The sequence below is a fragment of the Fusarium tjaetaba genome (genome assembly GCF_013396195.1).
Source record: "Fusarium tjaetaba strain NRRL 66243 chromosome Unknown NRRL66243_c0000398, whole genome shotgun sequence".
NCBI lineage: Eukaryota > Fungi > Ascomycota > Sordariomycetes > Hypocreales > Nectriaceae > Fusarium > Fusarium tjaetaba.
The window spans coordinates 26,987-49,780 of NW_023501594.1; the positions used below are offsets into that span (position 1 = coordinate 26,987).

Genomic DNA, 22,794 nt, shown 5'->3' on the forward strand with positions numbered 1-22,794 from the left:
ATACAGTAGCTATAATCGATTATGGATCGTCGAACTTACGAAGGTCCCATGGACTGGGAGTACCAGAACAGTGGCCCTTTTGATCCCACGAGTCCTTTTACACATGCAGCAAAAAGTAACTCACAGAATGGCAAGTTTACCTTTACCGGCGTCACAGTTGTAGCTGTGGCTCCCATCATCCATGATGTCTAGCAGCTCTTTGCTAACCGTTTGTAGTCTTTGGCTCCCCTTCGAAATCGACAAGACCAAATCCTTTCGCAAATCTAGGGACACCTTCAAAAACGAAGCCGCCGAAATCCTCTTTTACGCCCCAATTATCTTCGAGAACTACTGCGCCGGCATTCCGTAACCCTGCCTTTACAACGCCCCGACGACCCTTTGATGACGTCGCGCTGTCTGAAGCTTCAGGTGCAGAAGATAGTCCTGCCTTGACAGAAGTTTCTGACTTCCCAAACGATACTCCTGAGGCGGACCGTATGAGCGACGTCAATATGAGTGGCATGACGAGTCCCTCCAAGATCGACAAATCCTTTCGTTACAGCAAGACTCCTTTCTCAAGCAAGAAGCATACGCCAGGTCGAGGCGAAATACGGGCGACTCGAGACCTCTCTGTATCAGAATTTATTCGCAAGCGAAAGAGACATAACCTCGACAGAGATGTCAGCAGCATAACCCGACACCGCTGGACAGAGTCAGATTCCGACTCGGAAGATAGTATCGCCCCGAGACGAACTCGTGGCAAGAAGAAGGCAACAAAGGAAGTCCCAAGGGGTTTCTTGGGATCTCTGCTGCATATGTTGGACGAACACCCTAATGCCCCCGATAATCTTTACAGATGGGTCAAGTTGATTGTGAACTTCTTCCTGGTCTCAGTGTTTGTCTATATTGGCTGGTCTATTGTAACTACAGTGAAGACGGATATCGAAAATGCAAACGAGATGGCACGAATCGAGATAATGGGACGAATTACGGAATGCCAAACTCAGTACAGCATCAACGGATGCGCTAAGAACGATCGTCCTGCGCTCAGAGTGGCATGCGAGGAGTGGTCTGAATGCATGACACAGAACCCTGAGGCTATCATGAGGGTCAAGGTGACTGCGAAGCAAATCGCAGAGATCATCAACGAGTTTTCCGAAGCAATGAACCTCAAGGCTTGGGTGGGTACCTCATGCGGCATAATACTGATCGCCAAGCTAACCACTTCACAGGGATTCTTCTTCGCTGTTCTCATCTTCTGCGCCTTCGCGAACAACTTTTTCTTGGGTGGATATGTCAGCAAGCCAGCACCTCCTGTTCAGTCACAGCCCGCAGCTCCACCTCACGATCCGTCCATGGCCCCTGAGAACGGTCCCGGGTTCATGTGGGTTCCTGTGCAAACACCAAGGATGCAGCGTCACATGTTGCTCGACGATGGTACCGATACGGACAGTACACCGCCGCCAAAAATGAAGACGATTCTTGCGCCTCCATACACTCCTTCACTGCGTCGGAGCCCAAGCAAGACGGATCGGGGCCGTAGCCCTGTTAAAAACCGAAGTCCAAGTAAAGGGCGCCGGGAACCGTTTGCATAGACTCTGACGGAGATTTGGGCATATATTATTTCCTTTGTCATTGAATAACCTGGCTGTATAATAGTGGTGCATAGGAACTGGGCGCATGTATACGGGGCGCGGTTCGGTGGTGTTTGGAAAATCAGGTCATAGCATGGACGATGGTATCATGAATTGGCGGGTGGATGGATATTGGGGTAATATTGTCAATCGCTATATACGGCAGTGAACTCTGCATCTTTTGTTGTTAAAGAGATCTCTCAGTCGCTCTCCTCGTTGTTTGAAGGGCACTATCGGCCACAGAGGCCACGATTGTAGGCCATGTTACAGTGCAGCTCAGCTCAAGGTCATAATCCAGCTGAACTGATTGAACGTTGAGGCTGCCAAAGGCTAATGACGTACTGTGGGGTAAGGTTTGAGAGGGGCACTTCGACCGATGGCCCTGGCATGAAAGTTAATTCTCAGGTGAAGATGGAAGACAATTGGAATGAACACCCAATATTCCGAGAAATAGCTCCTTTTTAACTTTTGGAACACCATCCATCAGGGCCGCCCAGTATTGTGTGGCATTTTTCTTGGCGTTTGCTCGAGTATCATCAGAAGTGCTTCAATGCAGCAATGTCAATCATATGTTGCCAAGATATAACTTACCCCAGCCTATGATCAACCATGATGTTCTGATCGCCGCAAGCCTATCATCTCTGACATCATATCCACAAGGGCTCTGGGCCTATTCTCTCCTTGAGAGATCCCGTTGAGTGAAACATAGGGCTTGGTGATGACCGTCCGTTTTATATCCGGTTGGCTTTCTCCGATGCGAAGTTACGGTGATGAGATGGAGGGCTCAAAGGATGCGCCAAATGCAAGGAAGCATGCACAATCTGGCAGACTCCGTAACATTCCAATTGGACGATGGACGTGCTTGTGGTGGATGCGACCTTGAAGCAGGCTTGGAGATAAGTTTGATGGCGTATAACTTTGCAGTTTTACTTGCTAAGAAACTGAGGGGAATTGCGGTGCGTACAAAAACAGCTGTGTCTCAGACATCTCAACGTTGAATAGAGACATGATTTGCAGCTGAGTAACGACGATGAGAGGGCGAGCCATAAGAAAGGCTCATCGGCAGTCTACAACTGCAGAATGACGAGTCGTTGAGCACATTGTCCACTCAGACCACGGCCCTAACTAAATTTTAGGCTTGGTAGTCTATGGCTTGGTCGATCTGGCTATGGCACTTATTCTCATGGTTATCAGAGAACTTTGGACAGAAGAATCCTAGCTTGAGCGGTCGAGACTGGATTACAAAGACAAGAACGTTTACGCCGGTTCAAAAAATAGAGTTCGTTCCTTTCTTCAGCAGTCAAAAGCGGAATAACCCTCTGATAACATTGGTTTGGTTACCTGAGGAGGTTGAGCGTACCTTCCAAGTTCTACCTCAGGCAGAACCAGAAAAAGCTTTCATTTGGCCACCTAATCTTTTTCTCAACTTTGATCTCCATCTCCCATCAACACTCTTTATATTTCCCTATAGAGCTTCCATATCCGAGGTTCGATCATCGTCTGTTTCACGACATGAAGCGTGAGACAGAGCCAGGACCCCAGCTACTGTGATCGACTACATAGCTGCAAGATATACCATCTGCAACAGAGTTCGCCGAGGAAACGCAGAATTCATTCAGCAAGGTAACAGGACATCAAGAAAATTAAAGCTCAAGTCAACAAGCTTCGCCGTGGTTCTATGCCTCTATTTGAACCGGCCCGAACCTGGTAATCGAGCGCGACGATAATCGTGATCGCAATCGCAAGAGATTCCCATACTGGACATAGCCAATCTTCATCGTCCCATTTCTCACACATCCCTACAATTAATCAGTTCTCATTTTATTCCCAATCTGTCCAACTTCCGTTACATGCACAGAATTTCCGCATTCGGTCTCAATTTGACTTCAAAATCTTCAATTGTTCAACTCAAATAGTTGCCAATCCGTGTTGTGCATGGACCACAGCGCCCAACTTTTGTTCTCTATTGCCGGCGCAATCGACGATCGAGTGGACACCAAGTATACCAATACTTCTGAGCAACCTCGTTAATCCCTCCTGAGGACGCAAATTGCGACAAGAAAAAGAGAAACAACGTTGCGCGCTTCAAAGCGCCATTGATCTGCGACTCCTGCAAGCCCTCATTCTCTCTCCATTGACTCGCGGAGTCGGCCTCGAGCTCCTTGAAACCCCCGGTCGCGCATCCTCGAGTTCGTGAGCTTCCAAAGCTCACCTCTAGTTCGGTTACGTTGTGCTAGAGCCTAGCACTCTACTAGCTAGTCGACGAATGCGCATTCCCCGGGCTTTTTACCCAAATTCGACCTACGACTCGTTGTGACTGGCCTTGATGCAATTGTGAGAGCTTAGGTGGGCCATCTTCAACCGTCTTGTCTCCGCATCGCATTCTCCCCGCTACAAAGCCTCCGTGACGCGACTGAGAAAGCAGAAGTCATTCAGGTACCAACAGCCCAAAGTCATTTTCGCTTCTGGCGCCAAAAATCAAATCTGAATTTTTGAGGTGACCAGAGTAGAACAAGGCGAGAGAGTTCAAGCTTCAAGACTCAGGTTGTAACTTTGACGACACCATCGCGAATCCCTTCGCAGCATGTCAGACTGCGCCGTGCCGTCCGCCGTCGCCCCTCCAAGACCTCATCCCACCCGAAGCTCTTCGAGCTGAAGGTTGGAGCTCACAAAGCTTCACGACGGACGCCTGGTTCCATACGCACGACAATAACGAAACAGCGGACCTCTCCTCCGTCCCCACAAACTTTGTACTTTGCGATAGCCTGCGGTCAGGCTCGTTTTTCGAGTGATGGATGTCGACAACGAACATTCGGACGCTGGTAGTCAACGGCAACCCAGTGCTGAACACACGCCGCAAGGAGCTTCTGCGCAGGTTGGAGGAGCTTCCTCACAAGGGAATCCTACCCCAACCTCAGCTCAGTCCTCCAATACGCCCTCGACTGCATCAGGTCCTGCAACAGCCAACGTCACCCATACACAAAACTCGAAACGTCGCCGAGGGCTGGGTGTTGTGACGCCTAATGCCTGCACGGAATGCCGCAAGAAGCGCGCAAAGGTATGTAGCAGATCAGCTTACTTTCCCGGAGTCCCTGGTTGCGTAGCCGACTCTTGTTCTTCACTTTCCTTGTACGTCATAGCATGTCCCACCACAGCAATTTATTTAGCTTGTGATGGACTTCCACAATTGGCTGCAGTGCTCGCCTCGTCCCGTATCGATTATCTCCTAAACTCATCCTTGCTAACAATTAATGTTATAGTGCGATGGCAAAAAACCGTGCGGACGATGTAGAGCACAGAAAGATACCGAATGTGTGTACGAGATTCCCGTGCGCCAGTCGAAGGAGAACCTCCGAAACGAAATCGAGACTCTTCGACAGAAGCAACGTTCAAGTGACCAAGTCTTTGCTGCTCTTGTCCGACCAGAACTATGGGAAGAGGTCTTGACCCGCCTTCGGGGCGGCCAACCCATCGAAACCATTTCAGAATGGCTCGCAAGCGCACCGGAGCGTTCAATACCTTCGTTTCCTTCCCGTTCTGAGGGACCTACCATGGGACCTAACCCGGGGTTCCCGGGAGGTTCGCTGGGTACATTGGCAGCCATGAGCCTGGGTGCGAACCATCAACCATCGCAGCAGTCTTCCATGAGGCCCGAGATGGGTCAGCATAGTCCCTGGCAATCTTCCTTCAGCCAAACCGGATCAACGAGGAGCAACTCACATCCCGATGTCATGAACTGGCAGACAGATATGCGAGGGCCGCCACAAAATCGAGTTGGGTCTTGGGCCGAGGGGATGAACCCTGATCAAATATCGGACGGTCTTCCACGATATCGTGGAGTTGAACAGATCCTGTCACCGTTGAATGAACCGGAGCTGCAAACACTGTCTTCAACTTGGACCGTGATCACCGGCGATAGCGTTCTTGTTCAACATCTTCTGGCATTGTATTTCTGCTGGGAGTATCCAACATTTGCTTCTCTGAGTAAAGAACACTTTCTACAGGATTTCCAAGAGGGACGGAATCGATATTGCTCACCGATACTGGTGAATGCCCTTCTTGCACTGGGGTGCCGCTTTTCGACGCAGCCCATGTCTCGAGCCAACCCCAACGACCCTTATACGTCTGGCGACCACTTCTTCAAGGAGTCACTGAGGCTCTTTGCCCAGGAAACGGATCACCATTCCCTTACAACTATCCAAGCTTTGGGGATAATGTCGATCCGAGAGGCTAGTTGCGGGCGAGATTCGGAGAGCTGGTATTACGCCGGGCAGAGTATTCGACTCGCCATTGAGATGGGGCTTCACCGGATAATGGACGAAGGAGATGAAGATGAACTCGCTGTGCAGTCAGCAACCTTTTGGGGTGCTTTTGCGCTTGACCAGTGAGTCCCCCCTCTTATCGTGAGATTTCCCTCTAACAGATACTACAGTGCATGGTCCCTCGCCACAGGCTCATTACCGCAATGCTCATGCTTTCCTCACCTGCCACCAAAGCCTGCGATAATAGGAGACATCGAAGCGTCTCTTTGGGTGCCCTATACGGACGACGGTGAGTTTCCTTTGTGTTATTCCATGAGTTTCGCTGACTGTGACAGGCGCTCCCTTGCAACGCTCATGCCAACAACCGTCTAACGTGCGTTCCGTATATAAATGTTTCTGCGAACTCAGCGAGCTCGTACACCAGTCTCTGTACATTCTCCACTCCCCTGGAAAACCCCTTACAGCGAGAGAACTTTTGAACATGTACACACAGTACCTCAATTGGTATGATCGTATACCTGAGGTCCTTCGACTGGGGCACAATTTCACCCCAGCTGTGCTGTTCGCTCAGTAAGTCTTAAGCCTAACACGTTTCTTTCATCACCGTCGCTAACTTGAGCAGCATGTACTATCATTTTGCGATCCTACTCTTGTTCCGGCCTCTAATCAAGCTACGGATCATTGGATCCAAGGTTTCGCCTCGCGATGTGTGCTCACAAGCGGCCGACGCCATTCAAGGCCTTCTAAGATCTTACTCTTCACTCTACACTTTGCGGCGAACGCCCTCGTTCGTACCATATTTTGTTCTCACATCCGCCATCATGCACCTAGCGATTGGTGCAACAACTGTCGGCGGCTCGGGTGCGACCGAGGCGGACATGGAGAAAGCGGTCAAGGTGGATCCTCGTGTGGCCGAATCCATCACTCAAGGCATTTCAGACCTCACTGAGATGGCTCCTTGCCACCAATTCGCTGAGCAGGCTCTCAACATACTACGCTATTTGGCCGCAAAGTGGGACATTGATGTCGAGAACAAGGTTGATAAGCTCACAGCGGAAGAGTACGACCGTTTGGTGTTGCCGCATACGGGGAGTCTCAACTTCTTCTCGCCCAACCTTAGAGAGGGAGACATTACGTGCCAATGGGGTGCGGGACCATTCCTGGGAGAGCAATCACCTTCTGTGCAGAAGACAGGAGACAATATGGAAAACCCCCTCTTCTGGCCTTTCCCGATGCAAGGACGGCCGATTCTTCCCGATGGCGTCGAGTTGGAACATGCAGGTTTTGCGATCATATAGAAGAACGTTTTGGTCGGTTTTCAGTTGTGATCCTGCTTATATAGATTGAGTCCGTACAGGACGACAGATATCCCGGGTGTTGGTCGGTGTTCTTACCAGGCGAAATGGGGTCAAAGGCAAAGAAATGCGGCGGGCATTTTCCGGCGAAAGGGGGCTTTGGTCTGTAGAGTCATTATCGCGGGTTCCAAAAGCGATTTGTCATGGGGTGTACCAACACTTGTGTAAGAGAAAAGAGTGATTGCAAAATATCAAGGGTCTTGGTCGGGTTGTTGCTTTTGGTGGGAGGGTTAGATAAGTACGCGGAATACCCTGGAGAGAAATAAAATCACCAACTCTGTCCATGCATACGTTTGTTCTCTGAGGGTTGTGATTGATGATGAGGCCTGCATGTGTTGTTTGACATGGAGGTCAAAAGGGCCAGTGTTTGCTGCATGTAGTCTAATGTCCAAACAGCAATTGTGGCATATCGTTGGCCCATACATGCTTGCACTTCCGCAAACACTCGTTGCAGCATGCGTTTCTTTGCAAGCCCTTCACAAATGATGCGGCGACAACGAGATACACGACAAGTCACAACCCAAGTCGCTCCCTCATGACACATCGACCCTTGAACTCTGATTAACTGTGGTCAAATCTTGTCCATCCCAAGTACAACGACACGCGTGTGTCACCTTGCTCCGTCCCTCATTGCCTTGATTAGGCACGGCCCTGACCGTGATGCAAGATCCCACATACCCCCCTAAAGACACGCCAGGCCCATGATTCAAACATGCAAATTGCCACGATTCCGATGCAAAACGCTCATTCTGTCATTTTCTGTTGGCGTACTGAGGGGAAACGCGCAGGGCACATGAGGGCTGCTGAGTGTAGCCATATGCAGGCTCCCGAGATCAAGCACCTGGGGTGTACTCTTCATTTTACAAAAGTTTCGCCATTCTCCTCTTCCATTTCTTTCTTTTTGTTTCTCTAAATAGATACGACTCTTGTTTTGAGATTGTTAAAGCTGGTTTTGAGAGACGATATCTGATCTATGACGAGCGACGAATTACCCCTTTTCTGCGACGAGACGAGACGAGGCGTTGCCTACGAACGACAGCGACAAGACAGAGCTTTCAATTGAAGTTTCGAGACTTGCTTCTAATCCTCGAACTTGAACCGTTTGTGTCTTTGGGCAAGCAAGAAAAAGGTGGACTCCTGGAACTTGTTGATCGAGCGCCAACGTACTAACAACGCTGTTGGGGCGCAGGACACTCATACTCTACGAGAAAACTAGCGATCCATTGCCGATTGGGAAGAAGAGGTTCTGCCAATTGAGTCTTTTTGTCATCTATTATAATCTTACCTTGCGCTGTTCTCAGGCATTGTGTGCGCCCTGCTGTCTTCTCCTCCTGGAGTATCCCATACTTCTGGCAACGATAAACGTTCTCAGAGCACCGAATTGAAACAATACAACGCGGTTCAACAATAGAAATCTCTCTCAAACTTCAGAATCATATTTTAAAGGTAGAAACTGTGCCCAATCCGTCAAAAGGGAAACCTCGTGCCCGAACACCCTCGTCAAGCCCAGCACAACACTCTGGACACTCATCACCTATACTCCAACTACTCGAACAAGCAGTACAAAATCCACACCAGCTTCATCGCAGCATCAAATACATCCTCCGAGCCAGTTTATAATTTCTGATTGGATGCCCTGAGGTCCTTTTACTCGCTACTGTACTGGAGCCCCTAAAGCACCTGGAGCAAGGGGACGTGCAACGACCTCCCGCTAAGAGGAATATCCAACATCTGCAAGTGGCACCTGGCGGGCAGCTGGCATCAACATTTCTTCCTCAACTTTTTATTGGACTCAAAACTTGAGTTGAATCCTCAGTCATACCTGCAGCTTGCGCACGCTACCCACCCTGCCACCTTCCTTCTCTTCTCGTACTTCTTCCTTCTCTCTTCTCCTCATCGTTCTTCAGAGTTGCTGGGCAACAAGAAGTTCAGGAAACGATTCCTGCTTCTTCTCGGAGACTTTCTCGCCATTTTTTCTCTTCTTTTCTTCAACTGTACTGATCCTTTCCGTCCTCAACCACCCTGGTCAAAACACACACATCTCTTCTACCACCAAGCCCTCAGAGCTTCTTGCTCACATCCAAACCCTTTTACCCATATCTCATTTCTCATCTCCTGGATACTGTACCACTGCTCCCCGCCAACGCCAGTTGTGGGTGCTTCTTCCATCGAGTTCATCAAGATCACCTTCATCTTGCAAGATGGGGGACCAATACCAACAGGTAAGTGCACCAATGCTATCTCTTCCCCTCGCATACTAATGTTTCCAAGACCCCGAGAGATCAGACTACCACGGAAATCATTACTCAGCATGTCAAGCACAAGAACAATCTGCCGAAGACTGGCAGCGTCCCTTGGCACTTGGCTCCAGAGTTCCCGCACTCGAGTGAGCTCATGTCCATAGATCCTGCTCCATTGCCTCCTCCACCAGTTATCAAGGAACTATCTGAACGTGATGCCAAGAATGCCTACCTTGAGTTCCAGTATATCACGAATCGTTTTGAGGGTACTGAACTTCTTCGGCAAGCTATCAACTGCTTCAGAAACAAGCCTAGAATGATGGAGGGCGACAGAGACACCTTCTACATCTATACCCAGGTTAGTCCCATTTTCTCCTTCCTTAAATATTCTAACAACAACTACAAGGTACACGTTCAAGGCTACTTGTTTGCTAGATCTGGGGCAGCTTGCCGCATTGCCTTCTCAACAGAGCGCTCGCCCACCAAAGTTGAGTGGAAGCAGACAACCCGGCTTACTGCTGGTACCCTTATTGCACTGTCTCCCAAAGATGACAACTTCAACACCGAATGCTACGTTGCAGTTGTTGCCGCACGATACATAGTGGGTGGCCTAGAACCTGATCTTGCTAATGGCGAAGACAAGGACACTCCGCCCCGCATCGAGATCTTTTGGTCCGACTGCAACAATGCCGTCTTCGATCCTTCCGTTGAGATGGTGATGCTTGAAGCCAAAGGAGGTTATTTTGAGACTGTTCGCCACGCCATGGTTGGGCTGCAACATGCCGCAATGTTTGAGTAAGTCTTTCCTATTGTATACTCAATTCTCAAGCTAACATTCCTCAGTTCCAAGTTTGACAAATACATCATTCACGAGTCCAACACCGAACACACGACCGCCTATCTTGCAGACATTCCAGGACAGACTCCTCGTATTCCTGAAAGAGCTGATCACCTCGACCATTCTCAAAAGGAAGCTTTGGAACGCATGACCCACAAAGAACTGGCTGTCATCCAAGGTCCTCCTGGCACTGGCAAGACATTCACATCAGTTGTAGCCATTGAAAGCTATGTCCAGACTCTCAAGTCTGGAAAAGAAGCCCCACCTGTCATAGTTGCTGCTCAAACCAACCACGCTCTCGATCAGCTTCTCGACCGACTCTCGGTTTTTGAAGCCGTCATTGTGCGTCTCGGTGGCCGGACAGAAGACGAGGCGATAGAAGAGCGTACTCTGTTCAATCTCAAAGCCAAGTTAAATAATAAATTTGGTAGTATTGCGGGTGAGCAAGCTCGAAGAAAGGTTCTCGGCACAATTGAGACGTTGTTGTCGGAATGCTTCCCTGCATTTCTGATCCCAGCTGAAGAGTTTCTTCGAGAAGGACTCCTCTCGGATGCTCAGTACAAGTCTTTGGATGATGACGAGTGGGAATCTGCTACTCTGGTCAATCGTGATGACGGAATTGAGATCGAGTGTCGCATCGCGCACTGGCTCCAGGTCATCGAGGACGACCACACTGTTGACATACGCCCTCCTCAGAACCAGGCTGAGAATCCTGCAAAGGATGACGCTGTTGAAGAAACCCAGCAGGAAAATCAGAAAGAGAGACTCAAGGGTGCTTTCTTTCCCATGAAGTTCAATGTCACCGGTGCCCTTCCGAGAGCACTCTCCAAACATGCCGCATGGGTCCACCGAGCCCGTAGGCTATTGAAAATGCATCAAGATTTATATGAGATCAAGCCAGGTGATCGCGGCATGGTCTATCGCCTCCTACGAGAAGAACTTATCCGCGCACGAGCTCAAAAGTTCCCTCAACTTCTTAAAGAGTACCAGGAAGCCTGTGATGATATCAAAGTCCAGCGATGGGAGAACGACGTCAAGCTCATCACAAATGAACGCATTGAGATCGTGGGTTGTACAACCACCGGACTATCCAAGTATCGTGGTATGATCGCAGCATTGAAGCCCCGCATATTGATGATCGAGGAAGCGGCCGAAACTCGAGAAGCCAACATTAGTTCCGCTCTCTATCCCAGTTTGGACCAAGTCGTACTTGTCGGCGATCACCAGCAACTTGTCCCATCTGTAGATGTGCGAGAACTCGGCCGCGAGCCCTACAATATGCATGTGTCTATGTTTGAGCGTCTGGTCAAGCTCAAGTTGCCATACAGTATGCTCCGAGTCCAGCGTCGTATGGTCCCTGCAATTCGCGAAGTGGTCAACGCGTTCTACCCCAAGCTCACCGATCATTGCTCCGTCTACGACCCAGACAACCGACCTCCTGTACCGGGCATGGGCGGAAAGAGCCTTTGGTGGTTTGATCACGAGGGACAAGAGAGACAGAATGCCAACGACTTTTCATTTTCGAACCCAGATGAAGCCGACATGATAGTGGGCTTCGTGCGATATCTCGTTCAGAACGGCGTTGACCCAGAACGTATCACTATTTTGACGTTCTACAAGGGGCAGGTTGCTCTCATCACGGAGAAGCTTCGTCGCGACCCGTATCTCGAACTCAAGAATCCGTTGAAGAAGTGGTCCGTAAGGACCGTCGACGGTTTCCAGGGCGAGGAGAACGATGTCATTCTGCTGTCTCTAGTTCGAACTCTTGGCCCGGGCTTCATTGGGAATTCGAATCGGGCAAACGTGGGTACCAGCCGAGCGAGATGCGGAATGTATGTCTTTGGCAACTCCCAAACACTTGTGCGGGATGAGAATTCAGAGGCGTACAGCACATGGAGAAAGGTCATCGATGTGTTTGAACGACGCCAGTGTATCGACGATTACCTTCCAGTCACTTGCCGTAACCACGGAACGCGAACAAACATCAAGAATGCCAGTGGATGGAAGTACATCCCTGGAGGCGGCTGCGACAAAGGTTGCGAGTCCACATGTTCAAAGGGACACCCATGCAAGCTCACTTGCCACAAGTTCGACCACAGCGAGGTCAAATGCTTGGAGAAGTGCGAAGAAATCCTGAAGTGTGGCCACAGTTGCGAATCCCTTTGTTGGCAACCTTGCAAATGCCCCTCACGATGCGATGAGCCTCCAAAGATGACCTTGCCCCTGAGAACTTCTCCATTGCCTGCTCGAGCTTCCAAAAGGTCTAACCGTCGCCCTCAGTCACGAAGCGACAGAACACTTTCGGGGGGGTCCAGTCATCAAACGTCCCCAGCTCGCCGGTCTGATCCCTTCAAAGCTCCAAGTCCCCCGGTACCAACTTCGCCTCCTATGGCACAAACTCGAAAACATTGTTTAGAGCCAACCAGCGAACAGATCATGGAGGTGGGATACTACGCTGAAACCATGCAGCAGGTCCACCAGGGCGCAGACGCCTCAAAGGAAGGTTCTCCCCCCGACAAATGGAGCCCCCAGAAACTGGCCAAGAATGACAAACTGCTGGCAGAGGACGCCAAGGCTAAGAGGGGTAAGAAGAGCCCAGAGCTGATACAAATCAGTGAGACCTGGCTTCGAACGACAACATCGGACAACCTTCAGCGACGACGTGAAGAGAAAGTGGAAAAACATTGGTCAATGAAGGTCTCAACTGGCAAAGAAGTTGAACCCAGCCTGAAGAAGCCTGCCGAAGATGGCGAGGACGATGACGATGACGAGGATGAGGACGATGGCGATGACTTGATTAGCTTCGATTAAGCTATCAGCATGCTCTACACGCCAGGTCGTACTCATATCATGGTTGAAGCACATCTTCATGGTATGTCTGGTGTCAGTTCCTCGGGTTCATGACTGATGATATGTGTGCGGAAACGAACTTACCTTAGTCTTTTTGTCACTAAGGAGAAGGTCCTAAGTCTTTTTGACGACAGGAATTGTAGATTATGTAGTCACTGGTGTAGAAATTGTACGAGTATTGTATCAAACCCTGACTGCTGCTGAGTGACCCATGTCGAAGAATTTGAGGAATAAGAATGGAATTTTGTCTAAATGCTATAGAGGCAGGAAAATCTGACTATAAATTGAGCTCGCCATGACCAACTCCAGCATATATAAAGCACGACGACGAAGTCCCAAAGTTGGAGAGTCAGTCCGAGTTGAGACGGACCCGAACTATCCATTGGTAGCATTAATCTCATAACCGATGAGGACTTCAGTGCTCGTACCCTCCCAGCCTCTTGTGCCTGCAGCGCTCAGCATGTAACGACTTGTTGGGTCTATGTAGAGACTGGAGATGACACCAGCACGGGGGGGGCCGGGGATGATGAGGAAGGGAACACTAGAATGCTTCATGGGCGATTCACGAAGATCGTAGAGACGCATGATATCGTGGGAGGCACTGGACACTGTTAGTATGGACAGGCTGATAAGAGGGGATGGGAGGGGACTCTACCAGACGAGATGGCGGCCGTTTATCATGGGTCTCACGGCACTGACTGCTCCGCTGCCCCCGGGGAACTTGAGCGTCCTATGAGGTTCCCAGTTCCTCTTTGCCTTGTGGATATTATACTCCTCCACCGTCCCGTTTCGACGGCCCGCGTAGATGTTGTTGCCGGAGGGGCTCCAGCAGGCGCCCATGCACCACGGGGGGACACCATTCCTTGTGCCTATGCGCGCTACGGGATCTTGTTGGCGTCTATCCCAGATCCTTAATGTTCCGTCCATCGCAGCGGAGAGGAACGTTGTATTGGAGGTTTGTGTTGGGTCATGATTCGTGGGAGTATGTGTTGTGAGGAGTAGCGAAGGTGATGTTGGCTCAGACTTGGGAAGTGCGTCTTGAGATGGGTCCGTGGCTTGCGTTGGAGCAGGCACGAGATCGACGTCCATAGCGTCGCTTGTATCCTGCGATGGCTCAGGCGGGGGCGGTTCAACGACCGGTTCGGGTTCCGGAACGGGTTCAGGCTCTGGTTCTGGATCTTTTCCTGCGTCGAGAGCGGCCATGTCTGCTGAATGGTCCATAGCGCTATCATGACCATGGCCGGGCATCACGGCAGTGAATTCATCGTCGTCGTTGCCAAATGGTTGATCTTCCTTTGTCTCACCGAATAAACTCCCCGCGTCACTCCCTCCAAAGAGACTGTCGTGTGCGGGTGAAGCTCCACCGTCACCATCGCCGTTACTGGGATTGGCGTTGAACTCGGCGGACATGTCGTCGACTCCATCGTTGGTGAGCGGGTCTGTAAAGTTCCCATTCGCTATAGGGGCTGCGTTATTTGTCGTTATTGTTGTAGGAGGCGGTGGCTCATCGTCGTCTTCTGGGATGGGAGCACCGCTTGCGGGACGGAGTTCGAGAGCTGAGATTTGTCCTGCGTTGCCATCGAAGCTTCTGATCGTTTGACCCGTGTTGAGATCCCAATCGAAGATGTTCTTGTCCCATCCACCGCTAAGAACGCTCCTTTCGTCCTGTGCCATCGTCAAGACAGACACCGCGTTGGTGTGCTGCTGCAGACAGTGAATTCTCTTGCCCTCGTCATGTCGGACACTCTGGAGATTAATACCGCCTGACTCCAGACCAGATAGCAACCAAAGAGCCTGCGATTGAATCGCAAGAGAGTAAACAGGCGAGAGAATATGCTCCTGGTCTCCCCGTCCCGGAGGCGGCGGCTCCTCGTTCTCCCAGTACGACATGAGTATGCCAGCCTTGGTAACGCTGTCCACAAACGGATGCCTCTGCGCAACCGTCAAGGCGAGCTTGCCATTGATGGTATTAGGCCCGTCATATTTACGAATATACCCGTCCGAGCCTCCCGTGATCCAGTACCTCAAATCGGGTGTGATGGCCATGGCATTGACACTGGTCGATTGCGGCGCAGCCATTGTCGGCACGATGTCGTAGGACGCTGCGTTGATATACTCGGGTGACGGCTGGGGCCACCGCTTGTCGAGACTCGGGGCGGGTGTAGCTGATTTCCTGGGCTGGGACTGCGAATCGTCGGGTTCAGATTTTATCTGGGTGCTCGTTTGATCGTTTGAGTCCGTCGCAGGCGGTTGAGACTCTTCGCCTTCGCCGTCTGCATCAGCATCTGCATCGCCGTTGTCGTCATCGTCATCGTCGTCGTTGTTATCATCGTCATCCCCTTCTGCGTCTTGATCTTGATCCCCGTTGTCATCAGCGTCCTCCATTGTCTCGTCGACGTCGTTGCGGTCGTTATCATTGTCATTATCGTTGTCGTTGTCATTGTCCGAGTCAGCTGAACTGGCGGACAAGCGATCATCGTCTAGGGTGTTCATTATGGACGCTGGGGATGTTAGCTGGGGGTAATTGGGAGGATTGACGAAGGTGACCTGAAGACAAGTCTGGCGCAACTGATTCACAGACGTAACAAAGACTTACCTGTATAGTATATCCACCTAGTAAAAGTCTAAAGCATCAATTCATAGACCACTCTTGAAGCAAACGATCCAATTGCCAATCGCATTCGAAAGTGTCGCAAAGGGTCTGTACCCGTGCGCAGGATCGCGGAGTCGTCTTTGAAGCTCTACAAGCAGTCGCGAGAGATCAGAGAAGAAGTACGAGGTATTTGAAGCCAAGACAAGACAGGTATAGAGGCCAAGGTTTGCGTGCGGTGTCGTTGCAAACTGCGGGGCCGTGATGTATAAAGAAAGGTCCAAGTTTAATAAGTTTGGAAGGGAACGGAAGCTCCCTTCGCGCGTCGCGTTTAATTGGGAGTTGGAGATGGCCCGATGTGTCTTAGTGACATGCGGTACGATACGATACTTTGTGGAGCCGAAGCAAGGGGCAAGGTTCGTGTAAGTCAGTTTCAATATCTTTTCATACAGTATTGTTCTCAATTACGATGGTGCACTATCCTATCAATTGATGTCACTGTCTATAACATCCTGCGACAATAGAGCGCTGTAAGCATTGACACTGACTCTATTAGTCTGCCATGTCAATGCCCGTCAGCTGAAGCCACCCACTGACAATCACTACTACAATCACATCACTCAGCATCAAATCAATATCAGACAAATATTACAGACAAAGGGAATTTATTGTTATACTTACCACTCAAGGTTCAGTCTAGGTCTCTCACTAAGACGTAGCTATCAATACTTACCCTCTCCCTCTCACTCACTCACTGACTTACACCAAAGACTTACCTAAACACCAATCTCACCTCTCACCACTCACTTCCTCTTCGAATACCGTCTACTCCCACTACCCTTCGACTCCCTCTTCGAAGACTTCCGCACAACAACCTCCGTGAGGCTATCATCCGGCACAACCGTCTCTGCACTCCCTGGCCAAACCGTCGGAGCATTACTGCCCCCAAACACCGAAGACTCTGGCTCCGGCCCATCATCAACGCAGTCCCTCCAAGACTGAATCCTAGTCTTTGTACTCTCGGGGACATGCTGAACCGATGGAGCCCAGGTATCTTGAGGAACGGTGGGTACTTCACGAGGGTTCTCAAAGAACTGCGATGAGCGTACGGACTGAACGTCTGCTCCGCGATAGCCTGAATCACCGTGTCCAAAGGTATCAACTGCTAGAAAATCCTCTCCGTCGCCGAGACGATGACGGTGCACGATGAATTCACCTTGAGTCCTCTGATCCCGCCGAGGAATGTTCGCAAACAGCGCATCATTACCAGCATCATAACTCACCCGATGTCTAAGCCTCTGCTCCTCCGCCATCTCAGCCTCAACCCTCCCCAGAATGCGATTCAGCCCCGAATCTCTATGAACAGGCTCTGGTTCACGCGTGAACGCTGACCCCTCAGAGTGCGACCACTTGGAGCTGATCCTCTGCAGGGGCTCACCACTCATAAGCGGCTTCTGCTCATCGTCAGAACAGTCATCACCGCAGTCACTGCAGTCGCACTCATCTTCTGGCTCCGGAGGAACATCAGCGTATTGACGCCATTGACGGGCTGTGAGGTTAAGATCCCTCGGGGCGTTTGCGAGACGAGCTTCGCGGGAGGCAGATGTACTGCGTGGATGACGACGGCAGCGGGAGCTGCGCTTGAGACAGGGGCCCATTGTCCATTGGCCTAGGGCGTCGAGAAATCCGACTTTGCGGGTTGAGCGCTTGCTATGTCTAGGCATGATAGCGAAGGGTCCTGGTGTGTTGTTGTGTTGGTTTGTCAGTGAAGATGAAGATTACCTGAGCTGTGATGATCTCTACTGTAAGTGTTCTCAGAGCTGTTGACGGTGAGGAGGGAAGTTGAGATGCTGTGAGTCAACATCATCTTGGTTAAATAGTAAGTCATGAAAAGTCGACATTGCTGGAACAATAATGGACTTTGATGGTGTACGTGAGACTCTCACCACTGTCTTCACTTATGTACACCAGGTGAATGAACAAAGGCGCACCGCCACGAGATAAGAACAAAGAACAAACAAGCCCATTTTCTTCACCAGCGCATCTTGTATGTTCTCTTGAGGCCAAAGAGTTCATATAATGACTTCATCATTCACTTGTACGCCGCAAAAGAGTCTTATCTGGTGATGACTCTACGACTCCCCACCAACTCAGCCATCTCATCATGGGAGGTCTGTAGGTTCAAGGTCAAAGTAAAAACTCAAAGTGTATTACAGCTCAACGCATCGTAACTCGTGACTATATCTACATGCACCTAAATAGATCCCAGACATACATCTCCCTAGACAAGGTACAGTACAGTACATGCCAGCCCAATTGTCTCAGACACCTCCTCATTTCCCCTACATTCCTCGAATCAATCCCATATATTTCAGCCTCTGACGCACTAATTCATTCAAATCCGTCCCTTCCGGGTTCTCTATTCCTTTCTTGCTTGCTTCTCTCTCTTCCTATCCTATCTTACAGCATATGGCTCTTCAGCGTCGCTGTAAATGCGCACCAACCTCGATGCCAGTACACATCCATCCTCACTCACTCTCTCACTAACCACCGGTTTTTGTCCCTTATTCAATCCACCAACCCAAGATACTCCCATATATTCTCATCCATCAATGACATAAAAGGAAACAAAGGACGACAGGACAGCTGCATCACCCAACTCCACCCTTTTTGATCCAGGACCAGGACATGATAAGCCCAATACATTTCTTTCAGCCTGCCGTGACAAGATAAAAAAACAATCCAGATGCCCTCACCTGTCGTCTCGATGAAGGGGTATTATCATTATCTACTAAGGAAAAACAAAAAAAGGAAAATGCTTGCAGGAACACCGAGACGTCCGCAAGGGCTGTTGTTGACTCGATTCAAGGAAAACGTGGGGGAACCCAAAACTGGGCTAGCAAATCAGATGGCTCAGTAATGTCCAAAAGTCAAAGAGTGTGTGGTGTGTTGTGTTTGTGTGGCTAGGTTAAGCTCATGAGGTGACACGGGGGTCATTGAAATATTGCACCATTCCCCAGCCACTTGTGGCACCGTCGTGCTGCTGGCCAGGCTGCTCGACAACAGAGCCTGTGAGACTCTCCCAGTCGTCAAACAAGACAGGCGGCGGTGCTGGCGAGTACTCAAAGTCCATCATTGACTCACCAGCGTCGTGGCCCCGTGAGTGAGGGGGTGGTGGCAGCTCACGCTTCTCGAGCGGAGAAGGCGCTGGTGGCGGCATCAACGGTGATGTCGAAGGTCCCATCGGTGAGTGGGACGAAGAGTCTGGCGACGGTCTTGAGGGTGAGGGGAATTGTTGGGAGGGCACCATTATCGTGTTTCGGAACGGCGAGTTGAACTGGGTCTGCTGAGGGTCAGGTGAAGGCATCAGAGACTGATGACCTGCGTGGCCCTGGGTTGGCAGCGGCATAAACGACATTCGTGGGTCGTGTGTAAAGCCCTGGGGTCCAAGGCTGGCGTGTGAGTACTGAGGAGAGGGGATTGGTGCTGAGGTAAGAACAATATCGGCCAGGTCGTACGCAACGCTGACAATCCACTGAGCTTCACCTTCATCTCCGGAGAAGAACTCGAGCAGGTCCTGGAGCTGGCCGGGGTTCTCGTTCTCGAGGAAACCTTGGGCACGGCCAGTCTTGCTTGGGTGCCAACTGAACTGGGGTCGTCGGCCATTGTACTCGGCCTGCTTGCTCGCAACCAAAGCATCCCAAGCCTCGTGGATCAGAGGCTGGTGGAGTAAACCATACACAACGCGAGAATGCATCCAGTCACCCTTTGTCATACCCGACTCGAAGTGTCGAGCAACGTGTTCGACGTGGCGCTCGCGGGCAGGGTGAAGGGCAGAGCAGAAGCCGCACGCCCAGTACTTGCGCTTTCGGAGGAACTTGACCACCTTTTCGGCGTGAGGGCAAGTCTTGCATCCGTGGCACTGCTTGTGATGCTGGTTGAACGAGTTGGATCCCCAGAAGCTGCGGTTACATCCAGGCTCGGGACAAGGATACTTGCGCCAGCGCTCGTGAAACTCATCCTCGTGGCGCTTCCAGTCGTACTTGCGCTTGAAGCTGGTCTCACACGAGGTGCACCAATAAATGTTGGTCTTACCAGCTGTGCCGACCGGGGCACTCATGGGACCGAGTCCGTTCAAGGAGCTGGAAGGGGGGATAGGGAGCGGCGCCTGCGATCGGTTGCAAGTAGAAGCGGACTGCCAAGACATTGAAGACTGTCCCGAGTTTGTCGACCAGATGGAAGCATGTCCAGAAGAACCGGAGCTCGTCGAGGAAACGGAGATGCGAGGCCGATGGCTAAACGCAGCTTGCGGGGGAAGAAACATGGCTGGGTTGGGAACTTTATAAGCATTAATGTTAGCAAAATTCCAGGGGTCAAGGCTTCGTTGTTGGGCATCCTTCACGTACAGTTCATGTCCTCAGAAATGATTTCGTGCTTAATCTCAGCTGAAGGGGTCGTGGAAGTGGATGGAACCCTGTTAGGAGTCGTCGTCACTGTCTGCATACTGGGGCCATTGGAGGCAACAGGAGGCGGAGGAGGGCATCGCATAGGTGGTGGCGGAGCGAGCGAGGCAGTAGGGGCCGTTTGACTCGGGTTGGGAGGTTGCTGACTAAAGGGAGTCTGCTGAGGTTGAGAAGGAATCGTATGCATGGCTGTCATGGCGCTGAGGTTCAAGCTGAGGCCATGGCCGCTTTCGACCAGCTGATGCAGAAGCTCCTTGGACATGCCTGAGTCAATCAGGACCTGGAGGTTCTTACGGGCCTCGGCGAGAACATCCTGAGGGTTCGCGTCGTGAGACTGCTGAGGCGAAGGGCTCGGTTGCTGCGACATGTTGTGCTGTTGGAAATCGAAGTGTTGCTGAGGGCTGCTGGTCTGACTTGAGTGTCGCTGATTCTGGTTCTGTCTCGGGTCCATGGGCTCCGCTCACATGGAGGGAAAATCGGGAATTTCGAGGTGAATCAAGCTTGATGAGCAATGCGATGATATTCGAGTTTCGTCAGCTGGTCTTTTAAACTTTGAGTTGGATATAACGCGGTGTTGGTTGAAGCGAATGTGGTTGAAGTCGAAGGAGGATGAGCTGATGGATAATACGGGGTAAGGTAGCGAATGAGTAGGTTCCGTCAGAATTCGGGAACGATTGAACAACGAAGGACAAAAGCGAGAGTTCAAGGTCCCAAGACCTTTGAGCGAGAGTGGATATGAAGCAAAAGAAACAAGAGAGAAACGAAAGAAAAAAAGGTTGGTGATGGTTAGCTTGGAGTTGTGAAGAGACGACGACGGGGAGAGGATGGAAGATGATGGGGGATGGGGAGGGTAGTGTAGGAGTAGGCGCAGGCCGCGGCGACAGCGACAGACAGACAGCGACAAGCACAAGCACAAGCGTTGGTTGGTACAGGCTTGAGGTTACAGGGAGTATGGATGGTATCTATTGTCGTAGGAGTGGGAGAGTGGGAGTGAGGAACAAGCTAGACTAGGGGTGCTGGAGTCTTCAGACTGGGTCCTGGTCGTTCGGTACAAGCACAGTATCCGCCGTAGATTGAGAGATCAGTGGCTGATGGGGGGAGACAAGACGGAACGAATGGATGCTTGCTTGCTGATGGGGCAGAGAGAGAGAGACAGGCTCAGAAAGGGAAAGGGGGCGTGTAGCTCAGCCAGGATATTTCTCCGACTAATTAATGATCGCCTTTGGTGTTTTGTGTGCCTTTTTTGTGTTTTGGTCGGTGTTTAGGGGGTGCAGCAAAATTGGTCTGTGTAGCTCTGTGCTTGCTGCTGTAATTGCGGCTGTCGACAGCTAAGAAACAGCGCTATCGCTGCTGCTGGAAGGAGCTTGTCGCACTGAAGAAGGGGGGCGGGGCCCGATTTGGAGCCCGTGCTTGAAAGGCGTCGTTTTGTGATTCTGGCACCACTCGCTCGCCCTCTCGCTCAATTCAATGACTGTCTGGCTGTTTGGCTGACTGACTGCCCCAAAAAAGAACAAGACACCCACGAGACTGGGACTGGGGCAGAGCCTAGAATGGAGCAAATGGGGTCGAAAAAATAGAGCTTTAACCAACCAAAATTGTCCCTGTTGTTTAAAATGGGGCACCACTTTGGTTAGGTTCGGGTACCTTGCTGTTGCGGTCTTTTTGGGGGCCTGTTCCTCTTCTTTTTGGGCTGTAGGCTGTACCAAGCCCCGTCCCGTACTGTCCGGCTCTTGAGCCAGAGTTTCACAAATATTAATGATTAATGACGAGCCGCGATGGATGGTTTCCCGTGTGGAAATGAACAAGGACGGAAATCCAAGATCACTCACTCAAAGTCACTACCCGTGTGAGAGTGAACAAGCTTCCCCAAAAATAGAAGAGCTTATTCCCCGGTGTGAGAGTGTAGATGGAGGAGGATGAGAATAGAGTGAGTGAGTGAGGATGTGGAGGAGGAGAAATTGATCCGGGGGATGGGATCGAGGAAAGATTCAAGGATAAGGTAGGAGATAAAATCGACAGGTACAGTTGAATTAGTGACGTGACGTACAGGAAGGATCCTATTGACTGACTGAGGTGAGGTGCATTGCCAATGTACGTCTGCTTACCTTACAGCACGTTGTGCTTCACTACCGAAGTCCCTATTCGCGGGATGAAGCCGTTGTAGAAGCAGGTAGCTAGGTAAGGTAGGCAATGTAATGTAATGGAGAGCGCTATCCGTACTGTCATCATCTGAACGGATGGCTCCCGTCGATTCGTTTCGATAACCGCTCTACTAAGCAAACAGCGACGACGATCTCACTCGCATCCCCTCCCCATCCCTATCTATCCATCTCATCTTTGCCTCGTCTCTCAACTCATCACGATCTCTCTGCTAGAGCGTCATAACAACGAGATCTCCCCTCTCTCGCGCCGTCGACCGACAGGCGGGACCTGATGGGCGAGCGAGACAGGTACATCCTTGATCTGTTTGGGTCGAAGCGGCACCAGGGGTCAATGACGAGCCCAGGAGCCAGGACAGGGGGTCTTGCAGCAGAAACCGGCCTAGCCAAGACCAGAAGCCAAGCCAAGCACCAAGCCAACAGG

General features: G+C 50.9%; 6 protein-coding genes across 6 annotated transcripts; 3 read left to right on the top strand and 3 right to left on the bottom strand.

Annotated features, from left to right (window-relative positions):
• Positions 1 to 21: 21 nt before the first annotated feature.
• Positions 22 to 1,574, top strand: FTJAE_13272 (nucleus export BRL1; the record flags this gene model as incomplete). Its single annotated transcript, XM_037346399.1, has 3 exons — positions 22 to 115; positions 217 to 1,160; positions 1,212 to 1,574. 3 exons carry the CDS (start codon positions 22 to 24, stop codon positions 1,572 to 1,574), a joined length of 1,401 nt encoding a protein of 466 aa, XP_037199703.1.
• Positions 1,575 to 4,404: 2,830 nt separating this feature from the next.
• On the top strand, positions 4,405 to 7,173 carry FTJAE_13273 (nitrogen assimilation transcription factor nit-4; the record flags this gene model as incomplete). The annotated part of the gene is made up of 6 exons (XM_037346400.1): positions 4,405 to 4,671; positions 4,874 to 5,997; positions 6,046 to 6,164; positions 6,340 to 6,379; positions 6,430 to 6,445; positions 6,568 to 7,173. The coding sequence occupies 6 exons, from the start codon at positions 4,405 to 4,407 to the stop codon at positions 7,171 to 7,173; spliced, it is 2,172 nt and encodes a 723-aa protein (XP_037199704.1).
• A 2,258-nt stretch (positions 7,174 to 9,431) lies between these two features.
• Positions 9,432 to 13,119, top strand: FTJAE_13274 (NAM7-nonsense-mediated mRNA decay; the record flags this gene model as incomplete). Its single annotated transcript, XM_037346401.1, has 4 exons — positions 9,432 to 9,452; positions 9,502 to 9,828; positions 9,877 to 10,265; positions 10,314 to 13,119. 4 exons carry the CDS (start codon positions 9,432 to 9,434, stop codon positions 13,117 to 13,119), a joined length of 3,543 nt encoding a protein of 1,180 aa, XP_037199705.1.
• A 414-nt stretch (positions 13,120 to 13,533) lies between these two features.
• Positions 13,534 to 15,651, bottom strand: FTJAE_13275 (transcription factor SPT8; the record flags this gene model as incomplete). The annotated part of the gene is made up of 2 exons (XM_037346402.1): positions 13,534 to 13,759; positions 13,814 to 15,651. The coding sequence occupies 2 exons, from the start codon at positions 15,649 to 15,651 to the stop codon at positions 13,534 to 13,536; spliced, it is 2,064 nt and encodes a 687-aa protein (XP_037199706.1).
• A 900-nt stretch (positions 15,652 to 16,551) lies between these two features.
• FTJAE_13276 (uncharacterized protein) lies at positions 16,552 to 17,615 on the bottom strand (the record flags this gene model as incomplete). Its single annotated transcript, XM_037346403.1, has 2 exons — positions 16,552 to 17,486; positions 17,531 to 17,615. 2 exons carry the CDS (start codon positions 17,613 to 17,615, stop codon positions 16,552 to 16,554), a joined length of 1,020 nt encoding a protein of 339 aa, XP_037199707.1.
• Positions 17,616 to 18,722: 1,107 nt separating this feature from the next.
• FTJAE_13277 (uncharacterized protein) lies at positions 18,723 to 20,578 on the bottom strand (the record flags this gene model as incomplete). The annotated part of the gene is made up of 2 exons (XM_037346404.1): positions 18,723 to 20,086; positions 20,155 to 20,578. The coding sequence occupies 2 exons, from the start codon at positions 20,576 to 20,578 to the stop codon at positions 18,723 to 18,725; spliced, it is 1,788 nt and encodes a 595-aa protein (XP_037199708.1).
• Positions 20,579 to 22,794: the final 2,216 nt, after the last annotated feature.